This window comes from Crinia signifera, chromosome 1 (assembly GCF_055691185.1).
Source record: "Crinia signifera chromosome 1, ASM5569118v1, whole genome shotgun sequence".
Classification (NCBI taxonomy): domain Eukaryota; kingdom Metazoa; phylum Chordata; class Amphibia; order Anura; family Myobatrachidae; genus Crinia; species Crinia signifera.
Window position 1 is genome coordinate 203141927 of NC_139217.1, and position 22572 is coordinate 203164498.

A 22572-nucleotide genomic window follows, 5' to 3' on the forward strand; every position below is an offset into this window, starting at 1 on the left:
TGATGTTACTGGTGTGGTGGTTGTATCTGTTGTTGAAGTTGTAACTTCCGTTGTTGTATTTTCAGGTGCAGTAGTTGTTTGTGGTGTGGTTGTTGACAGAGATGTGGTTATATCTGTTGTTGATGATAAAATCTCTGTTGTTGTCGGCAAAACTGTTGTTGTTGTTGATGTTGCTGGAGTGGTGGTTGTGTCTGTTGTTGTTGAAGTTGTAACTTCTGTTGTTGTAGACTCAGGTACAGTAGTTGTTGTCAGTGTGGTTGTGGTCAAAGATGTTGTAGAATCTACTGTTGATGTTATTATCTCTGTTGTTGTTGGGAAAACTGTTGTAGTTGATTTTGCTGTGGTTGTATCTGTTGTTGTTGAAGTTGTAACTTCTGTTGTTTTAGATTCAGGTGCAGTAGTTGTTAGTGGTGTGGTTGTGGTCATCAATGTGGTCGTATCTGTTGTTGATGATAAAATCTCTGTTGTTGTCGGCAAAACTGTTGTTGTTGTTGATGTTGCTGGAGTGGTGGTTTTGTCTGTTGTTGTTAAAGTTGTAACTTCTGTTGTTGTAGATTCAGGTGCAGTAGTTGTTTGTGGTGTGGTTGTTGACAGAGATGTGGTTGTATCTGTTGTTGATGATAAAATCTCTGTTGTTGTCGGCAAAACTGTTGTTGTTGTTGATGTTGCTGGAGTGGTGGTTGTGTCTGTTGTTGTTGTTGAAGTTGTAACTTCTGTTGTTGTAGACTCAGGTACAGTAGTTGTTATCGGTGTGGTTGTGGTCAAAGATGTTGTAGTATCTACTGTTGATGTTATTATCTCTGTTGTTGTTGGGAAAACTGTTGTAGTTGATTTTGCCGTGGTTGTATCTGTTGTTGTTGAAGTTGTAACTTCTGTTGTTGTAGATTCAGGTGCAGTAGTTGTTAGTGGTGTGGTTGTGGTCATCAATGTGGTCGTATCTGTTGTTGATGATAAAATCTCTGTTGTTGTCGGCAAAACTGTTGTTGTTGTTGATGTTGCTGGAGTGGTGGTTGTGTCTGTTGTTGTTAAAGTTGTAACTTCTGTTGTTGTAGATTCAGGTGCAGTAGTTGTTAGCGATGTGGTTGTGGTCAAAGATGTTGTAGTATCTGCTGTTGATGTTATTATCTCTGTTGTTGTCGGGAAAACTGTTGTAGATGATGTTGCTGGTGTGGTGGTTGTATCTGTTGTTGAAGTTGTAACTTCCGTTGTTGTAGATTCAGGTGCAGTAGTTGTTTGTGGTGTGGTTGTTGACAGAGATGTGGTTGTATCTGTTGTTGATGATAAAATCTCTGTTGTTGTCGGCAAAACTGTTGTTGTTGTTGATGTTGCTGGAGTGGTGGTTGTGTCTGTTGTTGTTGTTGAAGTTGTAACTTCTGTTGTTGTAGACTCAGGTACAGTAGTTGTTATCGGTGTGGTTGTGGTCAAAGATGTTGTAGTATCTACTGTTGATGTTATTATCTCTGTTGTTGTTGGGAAAACTGTTGTAGTTGATTTTGCTGTGGTTGTATCTGTTGTTGTTGAAGTTGTAACTTCTGTTGTTGTAGATTCAGGTGCAGTAGTTGTTAGTGGTGTGGTTGTGGTCATCAATGTGGTCGTATCTGTTGTTGATGATAAAATCTCTGTTGTTGTCGGCAAAACTGTTGTTGTTGTTGTTGATGTTTCTGGAGTGGTGGTTGTGTCTGTTGTTGTTGAAGTTGTAACTTCTGTTGTTGTAGATTCAGGTGCAGTAGTTGTTAGCGATGTGGTTGTGGTCAAAGATGTTGTAGTATCTGCTGTTGATGTTATTATCTCTGTTGTTGTCGGGAAAACTGTTGTAGATGATGTTGCTGGTGTGGTGGTTGTATCTGTTGTTGAAGTTGTAACTTCCGTTGTTGTAGATTCAGGTGCAGTAGTTGTTTGTGGTGTGGTTGTTGACAGAGATGTGGTTGTATCTGTTGTTGATGATAAAATCTCTGTTGTTGTCGGCAAAACTGTTGTTGTTGTTGATGTTGCTGGAGTGGTGGTTGTGTCTGTTGTTGTTGAAGTTGTAACTTCTGTTGTTGTAGACTCAGGTACAGTAGTTGTTATCGGTGTGGTTGTGGTCAAAGATGTTGTAGTATCTACTGTTGATGTTATTATCTCTGTTGTTGTTGGGAAAACTGTTGTAGTTGATTTTGCTGTAGTTGTATCTGGTGTTGATGAAGAAGTTGTAACTTCCGTTGTTGTAGATTCAGGTGCAGTAGTTGTTTGTGGTGTGGTTGTTGACAGAGATATGGTTGTATCTGTTGTTGATGATAAAATCTCTTTTGTTGTCGGCAAAACTGTTGTTGATGTTGCTGGAGTGGTGGTTGTGTAGGTTGTTGTTGAAGTTGTAACTTCTGTTGTTGTAGATTCAGGTGCAGTAGTTGTTAGCGATGTGGTTGTTGTCAAAGATGTTGTAGTATCTGCTGTTGATGTTATTATCTCTGTTGTTGTCGGGAAAACTGTTGTAGATGATGTTGCTGGTGTGGTGGTTGTATCTGTTGTTGAAGTTGTAACTTCCGTTGTTGTAGATTCAGGTGCAGTAGTTGTTTGTGGTGTGGTTGTTGACAGAGATGTGGTTGTATCTGTTGTTGATGATAACATCTCTTTTGTTGTCGGCAAAACTGTTGTTGTTGTTGATGTTGCTGGAGTGGTGGTTGTGTCTGTTGTTGTTGAAGGTGTAACTTCTGTTGTTGTAGACTCAGGTACAGTAGTTGTTGTCGGTGTGGTTGTGGTCAAAGATGTTGTAGTATCTACTGTTGATGTTATTACCTCGGTTGTTGTTGGGAAAACTGTTGTAGTTGATTTTGCTGTGGTTGTATCTGTTGTTGTTGAAGTTGTAACTTCTGTTGTTGTAGATTCAGGTGCAGTAGTTGTTAGTGGTGTGGTTGTGGTCATCAATGTGGTCGTATCTGTTGTTGATGATAAAATCTCTGTTGTTGGCAAAACTGTTGTTGTTGTTGATGTTGCTGGAGTGGTGGTTGTGTCTGTTGTTGTTGAAGTTGTAACTTCTGTTGTTGTAGTTTCAGGTGCAGTAGTTGTTAGCGATGTGGTTGTGGTCAAAGATGTTGTAGTATCTGCTGTTGATGTTATTATTTCTGTTGTTGTCGGGAAAACTGTTGTAGATGATGTTGCTGGTGTGGTGGTTGTATCTGTTATTGAAGTTGTAACTTCCGTTGTTGTAGATTCAGGTGCAGTAGTTGTTTGTGGTGTGGTTGTTGACAGAGCTGTGGTTGTATCTGTTGTTGATGATAAAATCTCTGTTGTTGTCGGCAAAACTGTTGTTGTTGTTGATGTTGCTGGAGTGGTGGTTGTGTCTGTTGTTGTTGAAGTTGTAACTTCTGTTGTTGTAGACTCAGGTACAGTAGTTGTTATCGGTGTGGTTGTGGTCAAAGATGTTGTAGTATCTACTGTTGATGTTATTATCTCTGTTGTTGTTGGGAAAACTGTTGTAGTTGATTTTGCTGTGGTTGTATCTGGTGTTGTTGAAGTTGTAACTTCTGTTGTTGTAGATTCAGGTGCAGTAGTTGTTAGTGGTGTGGTTGTGGTCATCAATGTGGTCGTATCTGTTGTTGATGATAAAATCTCTGTTGTTGTCGGCAAAACTGTTGTTGTTGTTGATGTTGCTGGAGTGGTGGTTGTGTCTGTTGTTGTTGAAGTTGTAACTTCTGTTGTTGTAGATTCAGGTGCAGTAGTTGTTAACGATGTGGTTGTTGTCAAAGATGTTGTAGTATCTGCTGTTGATGTTATTATCTCTGTTGTTGTCGGGAAAACTGTTGTAGATGATGTTGCTGGTGTGGTGGTTGTATCTGTTGTTGAAGTTGTAACTTCCGTTGTTGTAGATTCAGGTGCAGTAGTTGTTTGTGGTGTGGTTGTTGACAGAGATGTGGTTGTATCTATTGTTGATGATAACATCTCTTTTGTTGTCGGCAAAACTGTTGTTGTTGTTGTTGTTGTTGTTGTTGATGTTGCTGGAGTGGTGGTTGTGTCTGTTGTTGTTGAAGGTGTAATTTCTGTTGTTGTAGACTCAGGTACAGTAGTTGTTGTCGGTGTGGTTGTGGTCAAAGATGTTGTAGTATCTACTGTTGATGTTATTATCTCGGTTGTTGTTGGGAAAACTGTTGTAGTTGATTTTGCTGTGGTTGTATCTGTTGTTGTTGAAGTTGTAACTTCTGTTGTTGTAGATTCAGGTGCAGTAGTTGTTAGTGGTGTGGTTGTGGTCATCAATGTGGTCGTATCTGTTGTTGATGATAAAATCTCTGTTGTTGTTGGCAAAACTGTTGTTGTTGTTGATGTTGCTGGAGTGGTGGTTGTGTCTGTTGTTGTTGAAGTTGTAACTTCTGTTGTTGTAGTTTCAGGTGCAGTAGTTGTTAGCGATGTGGTTGTGGTCAAAGATGTTGTAGTATCTGCTGTTGATGTTATTATTTCTGTTGTTGTCGGGAAAACTGTTGTAGATGATGTTGCTGGTGTGGTGGTTGTATCTGTTGTTAAAGTTGTAACTTCCGTTGTTGTAGATTTAGGTGCAGTAGTTTTTTGTGGTGTGGTTGTTGACAGAGATGTGGTTGTATCTGTTGTTGATGATAAAATCTCTGTTGTTGTCGGCAAAACTGTTGTTGTTGTTGATGTTGCTGGAGTGGTGGTTGTGTCTGTTGTTGTTGAAGTTGTAACTTCTGTTGTTGTAGACTCAGGTACAGTAGTTGTTATCGGTGTGGTTGTGGTCAAAGATGTTGTAGTATCAACTGTTGATGTTATTATCTCTGTTGTTGTTGGGAAAACTGTTGTAGTTGATTTTGCTGTGGTTGTATCTGTTGTTGTTGAAGTTGTACCTTCTGTTGTTGTAGATTCAGGTGCAGTAGTTGTTAGTGGTGTGGTTGTGGTCATCAATGTGGTCGTATCTGTTGTTGATGATAAAATCTCTGTTGTTGTCGGCAAAACTGTTGTTGTTGTTGATGTTGCTGGAGTGGTGGTTGTGTCTGTTGTTGAAGTTGTAACTTCCGTTGTTGTAGATTCAGGTGCAGTAGTTGTTTGTGGTGTGGTTGTTGACAGAGATGTGGTTGTATCTGTTGTTGATGATAAAATCTCTTTTGTTGTCGGCAAAACTGTTGTTGTTGTTGATGTTGCTGGAGTGGTGGTTGTGTCTGTTGTTGTTGAAGTTGTAACTTCTGTTGTTGTAGACTCAGGTACAGTAGTTGTTATCGGTGTGGTTGTGGTCAAAGATGTTGTAGTATCTACTGTTGATGTTATTATCTCTGTTCTTGTTGGGAAAACTGTTGTAGTTGATTTTGCTGTGGTTGTATCTGTTGTTGTTGAAGTTGTAACTTCTGTTGTTGTAGATTCAGGTGCAGTAGTTGTTAGTGGTGTGGTTGTGGTCATCAATGTGGTCATATCTGTTGTTGATGATAAAATCTCTGTTGTTGTCGGCAAAACTGTTGTTGTTGTTGATGTTGTTGGAGTGGTGGTTGTGTCTGTTGTTGTTGAAGTTGTAACTTCTGTTGTTGTAGATTCAGGTGCAGTAGTTGTTAGTGGTGTGGTTGTGGTCATCAATGTGGTCGTATCTGTTGTTGATGATAAAATCTCTGTTGTTGTCGGCAAAACTGTTGTTGTTGATGTTGCTGGAGTGGTGGTTGTGTCTGTTGTTGTTGAAGTTGTAACTTCTGTTGTTGTAGATTCAGGTGCAGTAGTTGTTAGCGATGTGGTTGTGGTCAAAGATGTTGTAGTATCTGCTGTTGATGTTATTATCTCTGTTGTTGTCGGGAAAACTGTTGTAGATGATGTTGCTGGTGTGGTGGTTGTATCTGTTGTTGATGTTGTAACTTCCGTTGTTGTAGATTCAGGTGCAGTAGTTGTTTGTGGTGTGGTTGTTGACAGAGATGTGGTTGTATCTGTTGTTAATGATAAAATCTCTGTTGTTGTCGGCAAAACTGTTGTTGTTGTTGTTGATGTTGCTGGAGTGGTGGTTGTGTCTGTTGTTGTTGAAGTTGTAACTTCTGTTGTTGTAGACTCAGGTACAGTAGTTGTTATCGGTGTGGTTGTGGTCAAAGATGTTGTAGTATCTACTGTTGATGTTATTATCTCTGTTGTTGTTGGGAAAACTGTTGTAGTTGATTTTGCTGTGGTTGTATCTGTTGTTGTTGAAGTTGTAACTTCTGTTGTTGTAGATTCAGGTGCAGTAGTTGTTTGTGGTGTGGTTGTGGTCATCAATGTGGTCGTATCTGTTGTTGATGATAAAATCTCTGTTGTTGTTGGCAAAACTGTTGTTGTTGGTGATGTTGCTGGAGTGGTGGTTGTGTCTGTTGTTGTTGAAGTTGTAACTTCTGTTGTTGTAGATTCAGGTGCAGTAGTTGTTAGCGATGTGGTTGTGGTCAAAGATGTTGTAGTATCTGCTGTTGATGTTATTATCTCTGTTGTTGTCAGGAAAACTGTTGTAGATGATGTTGCTGGTGTGGTGGTTGTATCTGTTGTTGAAGTTGTAACTTCCGTTGTTGTAGATTCAGGTGCAGTAGTTGTTTGTGGTGTGGTTGTTGACAGAGATGTGGTTGTATCTGTTGTTGATGTTAAAATCTCTGTTGTTGTCGGCAAAACTGTTGTTGTTGTTGTTGATGTTGCTGGAGTGGTGGTTGTGTCTGTTGTTGTTGAAGTTGTAACTTCTGTTGTTGTAGACTCAGGTACAGTAGTTGTTATCGGTGTGGTTGTGGTCAAAGATGTTGTAGTATCTACTGTTGATGTTATTATCTCTGTTGTTGTTGGGAAAACTGTTGTAGTTGATTTTGCTGTGGTTATATCTGTTTTTGTTGAAGTTGTAACTTCTGTTGTTGTAGATTCAGGTGCAGTAGTTGTTAGTGGTGTGGTTGTGGTCATCAATGTGGTCGTATCTGTTGTTGATGATAAAATCTCTGTTGTTGTCGGCAAAACTGTTGTTGTTGTTGATGTTGCTGGAGTGGTGGTTGTGTCTGTTGTTGTTGAAGTTGTAACTTCTGTTGTTGTAGACTCAGGTACAGAAGTTGTTATCGGTGTGGTTGTGGTCAAAGATGTTGTAGTATCTACTGTTGATGTTATTATCTCTGTTGTTGTTGGGAAAACTGTTGTAGTTGATTTTGCTGTGGTTGTATCTGTTGTTGTTGAAGTTGTAACTTCTGTTGTTGTAGATTCAGGTGCAGTAGTTGTTAGTGGTGTGGTTGTGGTCATCAATGTGGTCATATCTGTTGTTGATGATAAAATCTCTGTTGTTGTCGGCAAAACCGTTGTTGTTGTTGATGTTGTTGGAGTGGTGGTTGTGTCTGTTGTTGTTGAAGTTGTAACTTCTGTTGTTGTAGATTCAGGTGCAGTAGTTGTTAGTGGTGTGGTTGTGGTCATCAATGTGGTCGTATCTGTTGTTGATGATAAAATCTCTGTTGTTGTCGGCAAAACTGTTGTTGTTGATGTTGCTGGAGTGGTGGTTGTGTCTGTTGTTGTTGAAGTTGTAACTTCTGTTGTTGTAGATTCAGGTGCAGTAGTTGTTAGCGATGTGGTTGTGGTCAAAGATGTTGTAGTATCTGCTGTTGATGTTATTATCTCTGTTGTTGTCGGGAAAACTGTTGTAGATGATGTTGCTGGTGTGGTGGTTGTATCTGTTGTTGATGTTGTAACTTCCGTTGTTGTAGATTCAGGTGCACTAGTTGTTTGTGGTGTGGTTGTTGACGGAGATGTGGTTGTATCTGTTGTTGATGATAAAATCTCTGTTGTTGTCGGCAAAACTGTTGTTGTTGTTGTTGATGTTGCTGGAGTGGTGGTTGTGTCTGTTGTTGTTGAAGTTGTAACTTCTGTTGTTGTAGACTCAGGTACAGTAGTTGTTATCGGTGTGGTTGTGGTCAAAGATGTTGTAGTATCTACTGTTGATGTTATTATCTCTGTTGTTGTTGGGAAAACTGTTGTAGTTGATTTTGCTGTGGTTGTATCTGTTGTTGTTGAAGTTGTAACTTCTGTTGTTGTAGATTCAGGTGCAGTAGTTGTTTGTGGTGTGGTTGTGGTCATCAATGTGGTCGTATCTGTTGTTGATGATAAAATCTCTGTTGTTGTTGGCAAAACTGTTGTTGTTGGTGATGTTGCTGGAGTGGTGGTTGTGTCTGTTGTTGTTGAAGTTGTAACTTCTGTTGTTGTAGATTCAGGTGCAGTAGTTGTTAGCGATGTGGTTGTGGTCAAAGATGTTGTAGTATCTGCTGTTGATGTTATTATCTCTGTTGTTGTCGGGAAAACTGTTGTAGATGATGTTGCTGGTGTGGTGGTTGTATCTGTTGTTGAAGTTGTAACTTCCGTTGTTGTAGATTCAGGTGCAGTAGTTGTTTGTGGTGTGGTTGTTGACAGAGATGTGGTTGTATCTGTTGTTGATGATAAAATCTCTGTTGTTGTCGGCAAAACTGTTGTTGTTGTTGATGTTGCTGGAGTGGTGGTTGTGTCTGTTGTTGTTGAAGTTGTAACTTCTGTTGTTGTAGACTCAGGTACAGTAGTTGTTATCGGTGTGGTTGTGGTCAAAGATGTTGTAGTATCTACTGTTGATGTTATTATCTCTGTTGTTGTTGGGAAAACTGTTGTAGTTGATTTTGCTGTGGTTGTATCTGTTGTTGTTGAAGTTGTAACTTCTGTTGTTGTAGATTCAGGTGCAGTAGTTGTTAGTGGTGTGGTTGTGGTCATCAATGTGGTCATATCTGTTGTTGATGATAAAATCTCTGTTGTTGTCGGCAAAACTGTTGTTGTTGTTGATGTTGTTGGAGTGGTGGTTGTGTCTGTTGTTGTTAAAGTTGTAACTTCTGTTGTTGTAGATTCAGGTGCAGTAGTTGTTAGTGGTGTGGTTGTGGTCATCAATGTGGTCGTATCTGTTGTTGATGATAAAATCTCTGTTGTTGTCGGCAAAACTGTTGTTGTTGATGTTGCTGGAGTGGTGGTTGTGTCTGTTGTTGTTGAAGTTGTAACTTCTGTTGTTGTAGATTCAGGTGCAGTAGTTGTTAGCGATGTGGTTGTGGTCAAAGATGTTGTAGTATCTGCTGTTGATGTTATTATCTCTGTTGTTGTCGGGAAAACTGTTGTAGATGATGTTGCTGGTGTGGTGGTTGTATCTGTTGTTGATGTTGTAACTTCCGTTGTTGTAGATTCAGGTGCAGTAGTTGTTTGTGGTGTAGTTGTTGACAGAGATGTGGTTGTATCTGTTGTTGATGATAAAATCTCTGTTGTTGTCGGCAAAACTGTTGTTGTTGTTGTTGATGTTGCTGGAGTGGTGGTTGTGTCTGTTGTTGTTGAAGTTGTAACTTCTGTTGTTGTAGACTCAGGTACAGTAGTTGTTATCGGTGTGGTTGTGGTCAAAGATGTTGTAGTATCTACTGTTGATGTTATTATCTCTGTTGTTGTTGGGAAAACTGTTGTAGTTGATTTTGCTGTGGTTGTATCTGTTGTTGTTGAAGTTGTAACTTCTGTTGTTGTAGATTCAGGTGCAGTAGTTGTTTGTGGTGTGGTTGTGGTCATCAATGTGGTCGTATCTGTTGTTGATGATAAAATCTCTGTTGTTGTTGGCAAAACTGTTGTTGTTGGTGATGTTGCTGGAGTGGTGGTTGTGTCTGTTGTTGTTGAAGTTGTAACTTCTGTTGTTGTAGATTCAGGTGCAGTAGTTGTTAGCGATGTGGTTGTGGTCAAAGATGTTGTAGTATCTGCTGTTGATGTTATTATCTCTGTTGTTGTCGGGAAAACTGTTGTAGATGATGTTGCTGGTGTGGTGGTTGTATCTGTTGTTGAAGTTGTAACTTCCGTTGTTGTAGATTCAGGTGCAGTAGTTGTTTGTGGTGTGGTTGTTGACAGAGATGTGGTTGTATCTGTTGTTGATGATAAAATCTCTGTTGTTGTCGGCAAAACTGTTGTTGTTGTTGATGTTGCTGGAGTGGTGGTTGTGTCTGTTGTTGTTGAAGTTGTAACTTCTGTTGTTGTAGACTCAGGTACAGTAGTTGTTATCGGTGTGGTTGTGGTCAAAGATGTTGTAGTATCTACTGTTGATGTTATTATCTCTGTTGTTGTTGTTGGGAAAACTGTTGTAGTTGATTTTGCTGTGGTTGTATCTGTTGTTGTTGAAGTTGTACCTTCCGTTGTTGTAGATTCAGGTGCAGTAGTTGTTTGTGGTGTGGTTGTTGACAGAGATGTGGTTGTATCTGTTGTTGATGATAAAATCTCTGTTGTTGTCGGCAAAACTGTTGTTGTTGTTGATGTTGCTGGAGTGGTGGTTGTGTCTGTTGTTGTTGAAGTTGTAACTTCTGTTGTTGTAGATTCAGGTGCAGTAGTTGTTAGCGATGTGGTTGTGGTCCAAGATGTTGTAGTATCTGCTGTTGATGTTATTATCTCTGTTGTTGTTGGGAAAACTGTTGTAGATGATGTTGCTGGTGTGGTGGTTGTATCTGTTGTTGAAGTTGTAACTTCCGTTGTTGTAGATTCAGGTGCAGTAGTTGTTTGTGGTGTGGTTGTTGACAGAGATGTGGTTGTATCCGTTGTTGATGATAAAATCTCTGTTGTTGTCGGCAAAACTGTTGTTGTTGTTGATGTTGCTGGAGTGGTGGTTGTGTCTGTTGTTGTTGAAGTTGTAACTTCTGTTGTTGTAGACTCAGGTACAGTAGTTGTTATCGGTGTGGTTGTGGTCAAAGATGTTGTAGTATCTACTGTTGATGTTATTATCTCTGTTGTTGTTGGGAAAACTGTTGTAGTTGATTTTGCTGTGGTTGTATCTGTTGTTGTTGAAGTTGTAACTTCTGTTGTTGTAGATTCAGGTGCAGTAGTTGTTAGTGGTGTGGTTGTGGTCATCAATGTGGTCATATCTGTTGTTGATGATAAAATCTCTGTTGTTGTCGGCAAAACTGTTGTTGTTGTTGATGTTGTTGGAGTGGTGGTTGTGTCTGTTGTTGTTGAAGTTGTAACTTCTGTTGTTGTAGATTCAGGTGCAGTAGTTGTTAGTGGTGTGGTTGTGGTCATCAATGTGGTCGTATCTGTTGTTGATGATAAAATCTCTGTTGTTGTCGGCAAAACTGTTGTTGTTGTTGATGTTGCTGGAGTGGTGGTTGTGTCTGTTGTTGTTGAAGTTGTAACTTCTGTTGTTGTAGATTCAGGTGCAGTAGTTGTTAGCGATGTGGTTGTGGTCAAAGATGTTGTAGTATCTGCTGTTGATGTTATTATCTCTGTTGTTGTCGGGAAAACTGTTGTAGATGATGTTGCTGGTGTGGTGGTTGTATCTGTTGTTGATGTTGTAACTTCCGTTGTTGTAGATTCAGGTGCAGTAGTTGTTTGTGGTGTGGTTGTTGACAGAGATGTGGTTGTATCTGTTGTTGATGATAAAATCTCTGTTGTTGTTGGCAAAACTGTTGTTGTTGTTGTTGTTGTTGTTGTTGATGTTGCTGGAGTGGTGGTTGTGTCTGTTGTTGTTGAAGTTGTAACTTCTGTTGTTGTAGACTCAGGTACAGTAGTTGTTATCGGTGTGGTTGTGGTCAAAGATGTTGTAGTATCTACTGTTGATGTTATTATCTCTGTTGTTGTTGGGAAAACTGTTGTAGTTGATTTTGCTGTGGTTGTATCTGTTGTTGTTGAAGTTGTAACTTCTGTTGTTGTAGATTCAGGTGCAGTAGTTGTTAGTGGTGTGGTTGTGGTCATCAATGTGGTCGTATCTGTTGTTGATGATAAAATCTCTGTTGTTGTCGGCAAAACTGTTGTTGTTGTTGATGTTGCTGGAGTGGTGGTTGTGTCTGTTGTTGTTGAAGTTGTAACTTCTGTTGTTGTAGATTCAGGTGCAGTAGTTGTTAGCGATGTGGTTGTGGTCAAAGATGTTGTAGTATCTGCTGTTGATGTTATTATTTCTGTTGTTGTCGGGAAAACTGTTGTAGATGATGTTGCTGGTGTGGTGGTTGTATCTGTTGTTGAAGTTGTAACTTCCGTTGTTGTAGATTCAGGTGCAGTAGTTGTTTGTGGTGTGGTTGTTGACAGAGATGTGGTTGTATCTGTTGTTGATGATAAAATCTCTGTAGTTGTCGGCAAAACTGTTGTTGTTGTTGATGTTGCTGGAGTGGTGGTTGTGTCTGTTGTTGTTGAAGGTGTAAGTTCTGTTGTTGTAGACTCAGGTACAGTAGTTGTTGTCGGTGTGGTTGTGGTCAAAGATGTTGTAGTATCTACTGTTGATGTTATTAACTTGGTTGTTGTTGGGAAAACTGTTGTAGTTGATTTTGCTGTGGTTGTATCTGTTGTTGTTAAAGTTGTAACTTCTGTTGTTGTAGATTCAGGTGCAGTAGTTGTTAGTGGTGTGGTTGTGGTCATCAATGTGGTCGTATCTGTTGTTGATGATAAAATCTCTGTTGTTGTTGGCAAAACTGTTGTTGTTGTTGTTGATGTTGCTGGAGTGGTGGTTGTGTCTGTTGTTGTTGAAGTTGTAACTTCTGTTGTTGTAGATTCAGGTGCAGTAGTTGTTAGCAATGTGGTTGTGGTCAAAGATGTTGTAGTATCTGCTGTTGATGTTATTATTTCTGTTGTTGTCGGGAAAACTGTTGTAGATGATGTTGCTGGTGTGGTGGTTGTATCTGTTGTTGAAGTTGTAACTTCCGTTGTTGTAGATTCAGGTGCAGTAGTTGTTTGTGGTGTGGATGTTGACAGAGATGTGGTTGTATCTGTTGTTGATGATAAAATCTCTGTTGTTGTCGGCAAAACTGTTGTTGTTGTTGTTGATGTTGCTGGAGTGGTGGTTGTGTCTGTTGTTGTTGAAGTTGTAACTTCTGTTGTTGTAGACTCAGGTACAGTAGTTGTTATCGGTGTGGTTGTGGTCAAAGATGTTGTAGTATCTACTGTTGATGTTATTATCTTTGTTGTTGTTGTTGGGAAAACTGTTGTAGTTGATTTTGCTGTGGTTGTATCTGTTGTTGTTGAAGTTGTAACTTCTGTTGTTGTAGATTCAGGTGCAGTAGTTGTTAGTGGTGTGGTTGTGGTCATCAATGTGGTCGTATCTGTTGTTGATGATAAAATCTCTGTTGTTGTTGGCGAAACTGTTGTTGTTGTTGTTGATGTTGCTGGAGTGGTGGTTGTGTCTGTTGTTGTTGAAGTTGTAACTTCTGTTGTTGTAGATTCAGGTGCAGTAGTTGTTAGTGATGTGGTTGTGGTCAAAGATGTTGTAGTATCTGCTGTTGATGTTATTATTTCTGTTGTTGTCGGGAAAACTGTTGTAGATGATGTTGCTGGTGTGGTGGTTGTATCTGTTGTTGAAGTTGTAACTTCCGTTGTTGTAGATTCAGGTGCAGTAGTTGTTTGTGGTGTGGTTGTTGACAGAGATGTGGTTGTATCTGTTGTTGATGATAAAATCTCTGTTGTTGTCGGCAAAACTGTTGTTGTTGTTGATGTTTCTGGAGTGGTGGTTGTGTCTGTTGTTGTTGAAGTTGTAACTTCTGTTGTTGTAGACTCAGGTACAGTAGTTGTTATCGGTGTGGTTGTGGTCAAAGATGTTGTAGTATCTACTGTTGATGTTATTATCTTTGTTGTTGTTGTTGGGAAAACTGTTGTAGTTGATTTTGCTGTGGTTGTATCTGTTGTTGTTGAAGTTGTAACTTCTGTTGTTGTAGATTCAGGTGCAGTAGTTGTTAGTGGTGTGGTTGTGGTCATCAATGTGGTCGTATCTGTTGTTGATGATAAAATCTCTGTTGTTGTTGGCGAAACTGTTGTTGTTGTTGTTGTTGATGTTGCTGGAGTGGTGGTTGTGTCTGTTGTTGTTGAAGTTGTAACTTCTGTTGTTGTAGATTCAGGTGCAGTAGTTGTTAGTGATGTGGTTGTGGTCAAAGATGTTGTAGTATCTGCTGTTGATGTTATTATTTCTGTTGTTGTCGGGAAAACTGTTGTAGATGATGTTGCTGGTGTGGTGGTTGTATCTGTTGTTGAAGTTGTAACTTCTGTTGTTGTAGATTCAGGTGCAGTAGTTGTTTGTGGTGTGGTTGTTGACAGAGATGTGGTTGTATCTGTTGTTGATGATAAAATCTCTGTTGTTGTCGGCAAAACTGTTGTTGTTGTTGATGTTTCTGGAGTGGTGGTTGTGTCTGTTGTTGTTGAAGTTGTAACTTCTGTTGTTGTAGACTCAGGTACAGTAGTTGTTATCGGTGTGGTTGTGGTCAAAGATGTTGTAGTATCTACTATTGATGTTATTATCTCTGTTGTTGTTGTTGGGAAAACTGTTGTAGTTGATTTTGCTGTGGTTGTATCTGTTGTTGTTGAAGTTGTAACTTCTGTTGTTGTAGATTCAGGTGCAGTAGTTGTTAGTGGTGTGGTTGTGGTCATCAATGTGGTCGTATCTGTTGTTGATGATAAAATCTCTGTTGTTGTTGGCGAAACTGTTGTTGTTGTTGATGTTGCTGGAGTGGTGGTTGTGTCTGTTGTTGTTGAAGTTGTAACTTCTGTTGTTGTAGATTCAGGTGCAGTAGTTGTTAGCGATGTGGTTGTGGTCAAAGATGTTGTAGTATCTGCTGTTGATGTTATTATTTCTGTTGTTGTCGGGAAAACTGTTGTAGATGATGTTGCTGGTGTGGTGGTTGTATCTGTTGTTGAAGTTGTAACTTCCGTTGTTGTAGATTCAGGTGCAGTAGTTGTTTGTGGTGTGGTTGTTGACAGAGATGTGGTTGTATCTGTTGTTGATGATAAAATCTCTGTTGTTGTCGGCAAAACTGTTGTTGTTGTTGATGTTGCTGGAGTGGTGGTTGTGTCTGTTGTTGTTGAAGGTGTAAATTCTGTTGTTGTAGACTCAGGTACAGTAGTTGTTGTCGGTGTGGTTGTGGTCAAAGATGTTGTAGTATCTACTGTTGATGTTATTATCTCTGTTGTTGTTGTTGGGAAAACTGTTGTAGTTGATTTTGCTGTGGTTGTATCTGTTGTTGTTGAAGTTGTAACTTCTGTTGTTGTAGATTCAGGTGCAGTAGTTGTTAGTGGTGTGGTTGTGGTCATCAATGTGGTCGTATCTGTTGTTGATGATAAAATCTCTGTTGTTGTTGGCGAAACTGTTGTTGTTGTTGTTGATGTTGCTGGAGTGGTGGTTGTGTCTGTTGTTGTTGAAGTTGTAACTTCTGTTGTTGTAGATTCAGGTGCAGTAGTTGTTAGCGATGTGGTTGTGGTCAAAGATGTTGTAGTATCTGCTGTTGATGTTATTATTTCTGTTGTTGTCGGGAAATCTGTTGTAGATGATGTTGCTGGTGTGGTGGTTGTATCTGTTGTTGAAGTTGTAACTTCCGTTGTTGTAGATTCAGGTGCAGTAGTTGTTTGTGGTGTGGTTGTTGACAGAGATGTGGTTGTATCTGTTGTTGATGATAAAATCTCTGTTGTTGTCGGCAAAACTGTTGTTGTTATTGATGATGTTGCTGGAGTGGTGGTTGTGTCTGTTGTTGTTGAAGGTGTAACTTCTGTTGTTGTAGACTCAGGTACAGTAGTTGTTGTCGGTGTGGTTGTGGTCAAAGATGTTGTAGTATCCACTGTTGATGTTATTACCTCGGTTGTTGTTGGGAAAACTGTTGTAGTTGATTTTGCTGTGGTTGTATCTGTTGTTGTTGAAGTTGTAACTTCTGTTGTTGTAGATTCAGGTGCAGTAGTTGTTAGTGGTGTGGTTGTGGTCATCAATGTGGTCGTATCTGTTGTTGATGATAAAATCTCTGTTGTTGTTGGCGAAACTGTTGTTGTTGTTGTTGATGTTGCTGGAGTGGTGGTTGTGTCTGTTGTTGTTGAAGTTGTAACTTCTGTTGTTGTAGATTCAGGTGCAGTAGTTGTTAGCGATGTGGTTGTGGTCCAAGATGTTGTAGTATCTGCTGTTGATGTTATTATTTCTGTTGTTGTCGGGAAAACTGTTGTAGATGATGTTGCTGGTGTGGTGGTTGTATCTGTTGTTGAAGTTGTAACTTCCGTTGTTGTAGATTTAGGTGCAGTAGTTGTTTGTGGTGTGGTTGTTGACAGAGATGTGGTTGTATCTGTTGTTGATGATAAAATCTCTGTTGTTGTCGGCAAAACTGTTGTTGTTGTTGATGTTGCTGGAGTGGTGGTTGTGTCTGATGTTGTTGAAGTTGTAACTTCTGTTGTTGTAGACTCAGGTACAGTAGTTGTTATCGGTGTGGTTGTGGTCAAAGATGTTGTAGTATCTACTGTTGATGTTATTATCTCTGTTGTTGTTGGGAAAACTGTTGTAGTTGATTTTGCTGTGGTTGTATCTGTTGTTGTTGAAGTTGTAACTTCCGTTGTTGTAGATTCAGGTGCAGTAGTTGTTTGTGGTGTGGTTGTTGACAGAGATGTGGTTGTATCTGTTGTTGATGATAAAATCTCTGTTGTTGTCGGCAAAACTGTTGTTGTTGTTGCTGGAGTGGTGGTTGTGTCTGTTGTTGTTGAAGTTGTAACTTCTGTTGTTGTAGATTCAGGTGCAGTAGTTGTTTGTGGTGTGGTTGTTGACAGAGATGTGGTTGTATCTGTTGTTGATGATAAAATCTCTGTTGTTGTCGGCAAAACTGTTGTTGTTGTTGATGTTGCTGGAGTGGTGGTTGTGTCTGTTGTTGTTGAAGTTGTAACTTCTGTTGTTGTAGATTCAGGTGCAGTAGTTGTTAGTGGTGTGGTTGTGGTCATCAATGTGGTCGTTTCTGTTGTTGATAATAAAATCTCTGTTGTTGTTGGCGAAACTGTTGTTGTTGTTGTTGATGTTGCTGGAGTGGTGGTTGTGTCTGTTGTTGTTGAAGTTGTAACTTCTGTTGTTGTAGATTCAGGTGCAGTAGTTGTTAGCGATGTGGTTGTGGTCAAAGATGTTGTAGTATCTGCTGCTGATGTTATTATTTCTGTTGTTGTCGGGAAAACTGTTGTAGATGATGTTGCTGGTGTGGTGGTTATATCTGTTGTTGAAGTTGTAACTTCCGTTGTTGTAGATTCAGGTGCAGTAGTTGTTTGTGGTGTGGTTGTTGACAGAGATGTGGTTGTATCTGTTGTTGATGATAAAATCTCTGTTGTTGTCGGCAAAACTGTTGTTGTTGTTGTTGATGTTGCTGGAGTGGTGGTTGTGTCTGTTGTTGTTGAAGGTGTAACTGCTGTTGTTGTAGACTCAGGTACAGTAGTTGTTGTCGGTGTGGTTGTGGTCAAAGATGTTGTAGTATCTACTGTTGATGTTATTACCTCGGTTGTTGTTGGGAAAACTGTTGTAGTTGATTTTGCTGTGGTTGTATCTGTTGTTGTTGAAGTTGTAACTTCTGTTGTTGTAGATTCAGGTGCAGTAGTTGTTAGTGGTGTGGTTGTGGTCATCAATGTGGTCGTATCTGTTGTTGATGATAAAATCTCTGTTGTTGTTGGCGAAACTGTTGTTGTTGTTGTTGATGTTGCTGGAGTGGTGGTTGTGTCTGTTGTTGTTGAAGTTGTAAATTCTGTTGTTGTAGATTCAGGTGCAGTAGTTGTTAGCGATGTGGTTGTGGTCAAAGATGTTGTAGTATCTGCTGTTGATGTTATTATTTCTGTTGTTGTCGGGAAAACTGTTGTAGATGATGTTGCTGGTGTGGTGGTTGTATCTGTTGTTGAAGTTGTAACTTCCGTTGTTGTAGATTTAGGTGCAGTAGTTGTTTGTGGTGTGGTTGTTGACAGAGATGTGGTTGTATCTGTTGTTGATGATAAAATCTCTGTTGTTGTCGGCAAAACTGTTGTTGTTGTTGATGTTGCTGGAGTGGTGGTTGTGTCTGTTGTTGTTGAAGTTGTAACTTCTGTTGTTGTAGACTCAGGTACAGTAGTTGTTATCGGTGTGGTTGTGGTCAAAGATGTTGTAGTATCTACTGTTGATGTTATTATCTCTGTTGTTGTTGTTGGGAAAACTGTTGTAGTTGATTTTGCTGTGGTTGTATCTGTTGTTGTTGAAGTTGTAACTTCCGTTGTTGTAGATTCAGGTGCAGTAGTTGTTTGTGGTGTGGTTGTTGACAGAGATGTGGTTGTATCTGTTGTTGATGATAAAATCTCTGTTGTTGTCGGCAAAACTGTTGTTGTTGTTGATGTTGCTGGAGTGGTGGTTGTGTCTGTTGTTGTTGAAGTTGTAACTTCTGTTGTTGTAGATTCAGGTGCAGTAGTTGTTAGCGATGTGGTTGTGGTCCAAGATGTTGTAGTATCTGCTGTTGATGTTATTATCTCTGTTGTTGTCGGGAAAACTGTTGTAGATGATGTTGCTGGTGTGGTGGTTGTATCTGTTGTTGAAGTTGTAACTTCCGTTGTTGTAGATTCAGGTGCAGTAGTTGTTTGTGGTGTGGTTGTTGACAGAGATGTGGTTGTATCTGTTGTTGATGATAAAATCTCTGTTGTTGTCGGCAAAACTGTTGTTGTTGTTGATGTTGCTGGAGTGGTGGTTGTGTCTGTTGTTGTTGAAGTTGTAACTTCTGTTGTTGTAGACTCAGGTACAGTAGTTGTTATCGGTGTGGTTGTGGTCAAAGATGTTGTAGTATCTACTGTTGATGTTATTATCTCTGTTGTTGTTGGGAAAACTGTTGTAGTTGATTTTGCTGTGGTTGTATCTGTTGTTGTTGAAGTTGTAACTTCTGTTGTTGTAGATTCAGGTGCAGTAGTTGTTAGTGGTGTGGTTGTGGTCATCAATGTGGTCATATCTGTTGTTGATGATAAAATCTCTGTTGTTGTCGGCAAAACTGTTGTTGTTGTTGATGTTGTTGGAGTGGTGGTTGTGTCTGTTGTTGTTGAAGTTGTAACTTCTGTTGTTGTAGATTCAGGTGCAGTAGTTGTTAGTGGTGTGGTTGTGGTCATCAATGTGGTCGTATCTGTTGTTGATGATAAAATCTCTGTTGTTGTCGGCAAAACTGTTGTTGTTGTTGATGTTGCTGGAGTGGTGGTTGTGTCTGTTGTTGTTGAAGTTGTAACTTCTGTTGTTGTAGATTCAGGTGCAGTAGTTGTTAGCGATGTGGTTGTGGTCAAAGATGTTGTAGTATCTGCTGTTGATGTTATTATCTCTGTTGTTGTCGGGAAAACTGTTGTAGATGATGTTGCTGGTGTGGTGGTTGTATCTGTTGTTGAAGTTGTAACTTCCGTTGTTGTAGATTCAGGTATAGTAGTTGTTTGTGGTGTGGTTGTTGACAGAGATGTGGTTGTATCTGTTGTTGATGATAAAATCTCTGTTGTTGTCGGCAAAACTGTTGTTGTTGTTGATGATGTTGCTGGAGTGGTGGTTGTGTCTTTTGTTGTTGAAGTTGTAACTTCTGTTGTTGTAGACTCAGGTACAGTAGTTGTTATCGGTGTGGTTGTGGTCAAAGATGTTGTAGTATCTACTGTTGATGTTATTATCTCTGTTGTTGTTGGGAAAACTGTTGTAGTTGATTTTGCTGTGGTTGTATCTGTTGTTGTTGAAGTTGTAACTTCTGTTGTTGTAGATTCAGGTGCAGTAGTTGTTTGTGGTGTGGTTGTGGTCATCAATGTGGTCGTATCTGTTGTTGATGATAAAATCTCTGTTGTTGTTGGCAAAACTGTTGTTGTTGGTGATGTTGCTGGAGTGGTGGTTGTGTCTGTTGTTGTTGAAGTTGTAACTTCTGTTGTTGTAGATTCAGGTGCAGTAGTTGTTAGCGATGTGGTTGTGGTCAAAGATGTTGTAGTATCTGCTGTTGATGTTATTATCTCTGTTGTTGTCGGGAAAACTGTTGTAGATGATGTTGCTGGTGTGGTGGTTGTATCTGTTGTTGAAGTTGTAACTTCCGTTGTTGTAGATTCAGGTGCAGTAGTTGTTTGTGGTGTGGTTGTTGACAGAGATGTGGTTGTATCTGTTGTTGATGATAAAATCTCTGTTGTTGTCGGCAAAACTGTTGTTGTTGTTGATGTTGCTGGAGTGGTGGTTGTGTCTGTTGTTGTTGAAGTTGTAACTTCTGTTGTTGTAGACTCAGGTACAGTAGTTGTTATCGGTGTGGTTGTGGTCAAAGATGTTGTAGTATCTACTGTTGATGTTATTATCTCTGTTGTTGTTGTTGGGAAAACTGTTGTAGTTGATTTTGCTGTGGTTGTATCTGTTGTTGTTGAAGTTGTAACTTCTGTTGTTGTAGATTCAGGTGCAGTAGTTGTTAGTGGTGTGGTTGTGGTCATCAATGTGGTCGTATCTGTTGTTGATGATAAAATCTCTGTTGTTGTTGGCGAAACTGTTGTTGTTGTTGTTGTTGATGTTGCTGGAGTGGTGGTTGTGTCTGTTGTTGTTGAAGTTGTAACTTCTGTTGTTGTAGATTCAGGTGCAGTAGTTGTTAGCGATGTGGTTGTGGTCAAAGATGTTGTAGTATCTGCTGTTGATGTTATTATTTCTGTTGTTGTCGGGAAAACTGTTGTAGATGATGTTGCTGGTGTGGTGGTTGTATCTGTTGTTGAAGTTGTAACTTCCGTTGTTGTAGAATCAGGTGCAGTAGTTGTTTGTGGTGTGGTTGTTGACAGAGATGTGGTTGTATCTGTTGTTGATGATAAAATCTCTGTTGTTGTCGGCAAAACTGTTGTTGTTGTTGATGTTGCTGGAGTGGTGGTTGTGTCTGTTGTTGTTGAAGGTGTAACTTCTGTTGTTGTAGACTCAGGTACAGTAGTTGTTGTCGGTGTGGTTGTGGTCAAAGATGTTGTAGTATCTACTGTTGATGTTATTACCTCGGTTGTTGTTGGGAAAACTGTTGTAGTTGATTTTGCTGTGGTTGTATCTGTTGTTGTTGAAGTTGTAACTTCTGTTGTTGTAGATTCAGGTGCAGTAGTTGTTAGTGGTGTGGTTGTGGTCATCAATGTGGTCGTATCTGTTGTTGATGATAAAATCTCTGTTGTTGTTGGCGAAACTGTTGTTGTTGTTGTTGATGTTGCTGGAGTGGTGGTTGTGTCTGTTGTTGTTGAAGTTGTAACTTCTGTTGTTGTAGATTCAGGTGCAGTAGTTGTTAGCGATGTGGTTGTGGTCAAAGATGTTGTAGTATCTGCTGTTGATGTTATTATTTCTGTTGTTGTCGGGAAAACTGTTGTAGATGATGTTGCTGGTGTGGTGGTTGTATCTGTTGTTGAAGTTGTAACTTCCGTTGTTGTAGATTCAGGTGCAGTAGTTGTTTGTGGTGTGGTTGTTGACAGAGATGTGGTTGTATCTGTTGTTGATGATAAAATCTCTGTTGTTGTCGGCAAAACTGTTGTTGTTGTTGATGTTGCTGGAGTGGTGGTTGTGTCTGTTGTTGTTGAAGTTGTAACTTCTGTTGTTGTAGACTCAGGTACAGTAGTTGTTATCGGTGTGGTTGTGGTCAAAGATGTTGTAGTATCTACTGTTGATGTTATTATCTCTGTTGTTGTTGGGAAAACTGTTGTAGTTGATTTTGCTGTGGTTGTATCTGTTGTTGTTGAAGTTGTAACTTCTGTTGTTGTAGATTCAGGTGCAGTAGTTGTTAGTGGTGTGGTTGTGGTCATCAATGTGGTCGTATCTGTTGTTGATGATAAAATCTCTGTTGTTGTCGGCAAAACTGTTGTTGTTGATGTTGCTGGAGTGGTGGTTGTGTCTGTTGTTGTTGAAGTTGTAACTTCTGTTGTTGTAGATTCAGGTGCAGTAGTTGTTAGCGATGTGGTTGTGGTCAAAGATGTTGTAGTATCTGCTGTTGATGTTATTATCTCTGTTGTTGTCGGGAAAACTGTTGTAGATGATGTTGCTGGTGTGGTGGTTGTATCTGTTGTTGAAGTTGTAACTTCTGTTGTTGTAGATTCAGGTGCAGTAGTTGTTTGTGGTGTGGTTGTTGACAGAGATGTGGTTGTATCTGTTGTTGATGATAAAATCTCTGTTGTTGTCGGCAAAACTGTTGTTGTTGTTGTTGTTGATGTTGCTGGAGTGGTGGTTGTGTCTGTTGTTGTTGAAGGTGTAACTTCTGTTGTTGTAGACTCAGCTACAGTAGTTGTTGTCGGTGTGGTTGTGGTCAAAGATGTTGTAGTATCTACTGTTGATGTTATTACCTCGGTTGTTGTTGGGAAAACTGTTGTAGTTGATTTTGCTGTGGTTGTATCTGTTGTTGTTGAAGTTGTAACTTCTGTTGTTGTAGATTCAGGTGCAGTAGTTGTTAGTGGTGTGGTTGTGGTCATCAATGTGGTCGTATCTGTTGTTAATGATAAAATCTCTGTTGTTGTTGGCGAAACTGTTGTTGTTGTTGTTGATGTTGCTGGAGTGGTGGTTGTGTCTGTTGTTGTTGAAGTTGTAACTTCTGTTGTTGTAGATTCAGGTGCAGTAGTTGTTAGCGATGTGGTTGTGGTCAAAGATGTTGTAGTATCTGCTGTTGATGTTATTATTTCTGTTGTTGTCGGGAAAACTGTTGTAGATGATGTTGCTGGTGTGGTGGTTGTATCTGTTGTTGAAGTTGTAACTTCCGTTGTTGTAGATTCAGGTGCAGTAGTTGTTTGTGGTGTGGTTGTTGACAGAGATGTGGTTGTATCTGTTGTTGATGATAAAATCTCTGTTGTTGTCGGCAAAACTGTTGTTGTTGTTGTTGATGTTGCTGGAGTGGTGGTTGTGTCTGTTGTTGTTGAAGTTGTAACTTCTGTTGTTGTAGACTCAGGTACAGTAGTTGTTATCGGTGTGGTTGTGGTCAA

The 22572-nt window shown here is 39.7% G+C and overlaps 1 protein-coding gene across 1 annotated transcript; it reads right to left on the reverse strand.

The window, feature by feature from the left end:
- Positions 1 to 4421: 4421 nt before the first annotated feature.
- LOC146063799 (uncharacterized) lies at positions 4422 to 12828 on the reverse strand (the record flags this gene model as incomplete). Its single annotated transcript, XM_083176572.1, has 6 exons — positions 4422 to 4481; positions 6010 to 7180; positions 7214 to 10409; positions 10481 to 10535; positions 10690 to 11313; positions 11710 to 12828. Coding segments are annotated over 6 exons (6225 nt in total), but the record flags the coding sequence as incomplete, so codon positions are not given.
- Between the last annotated feature and the right edge of the window lie 9744 nt (positions 12829 to 22572).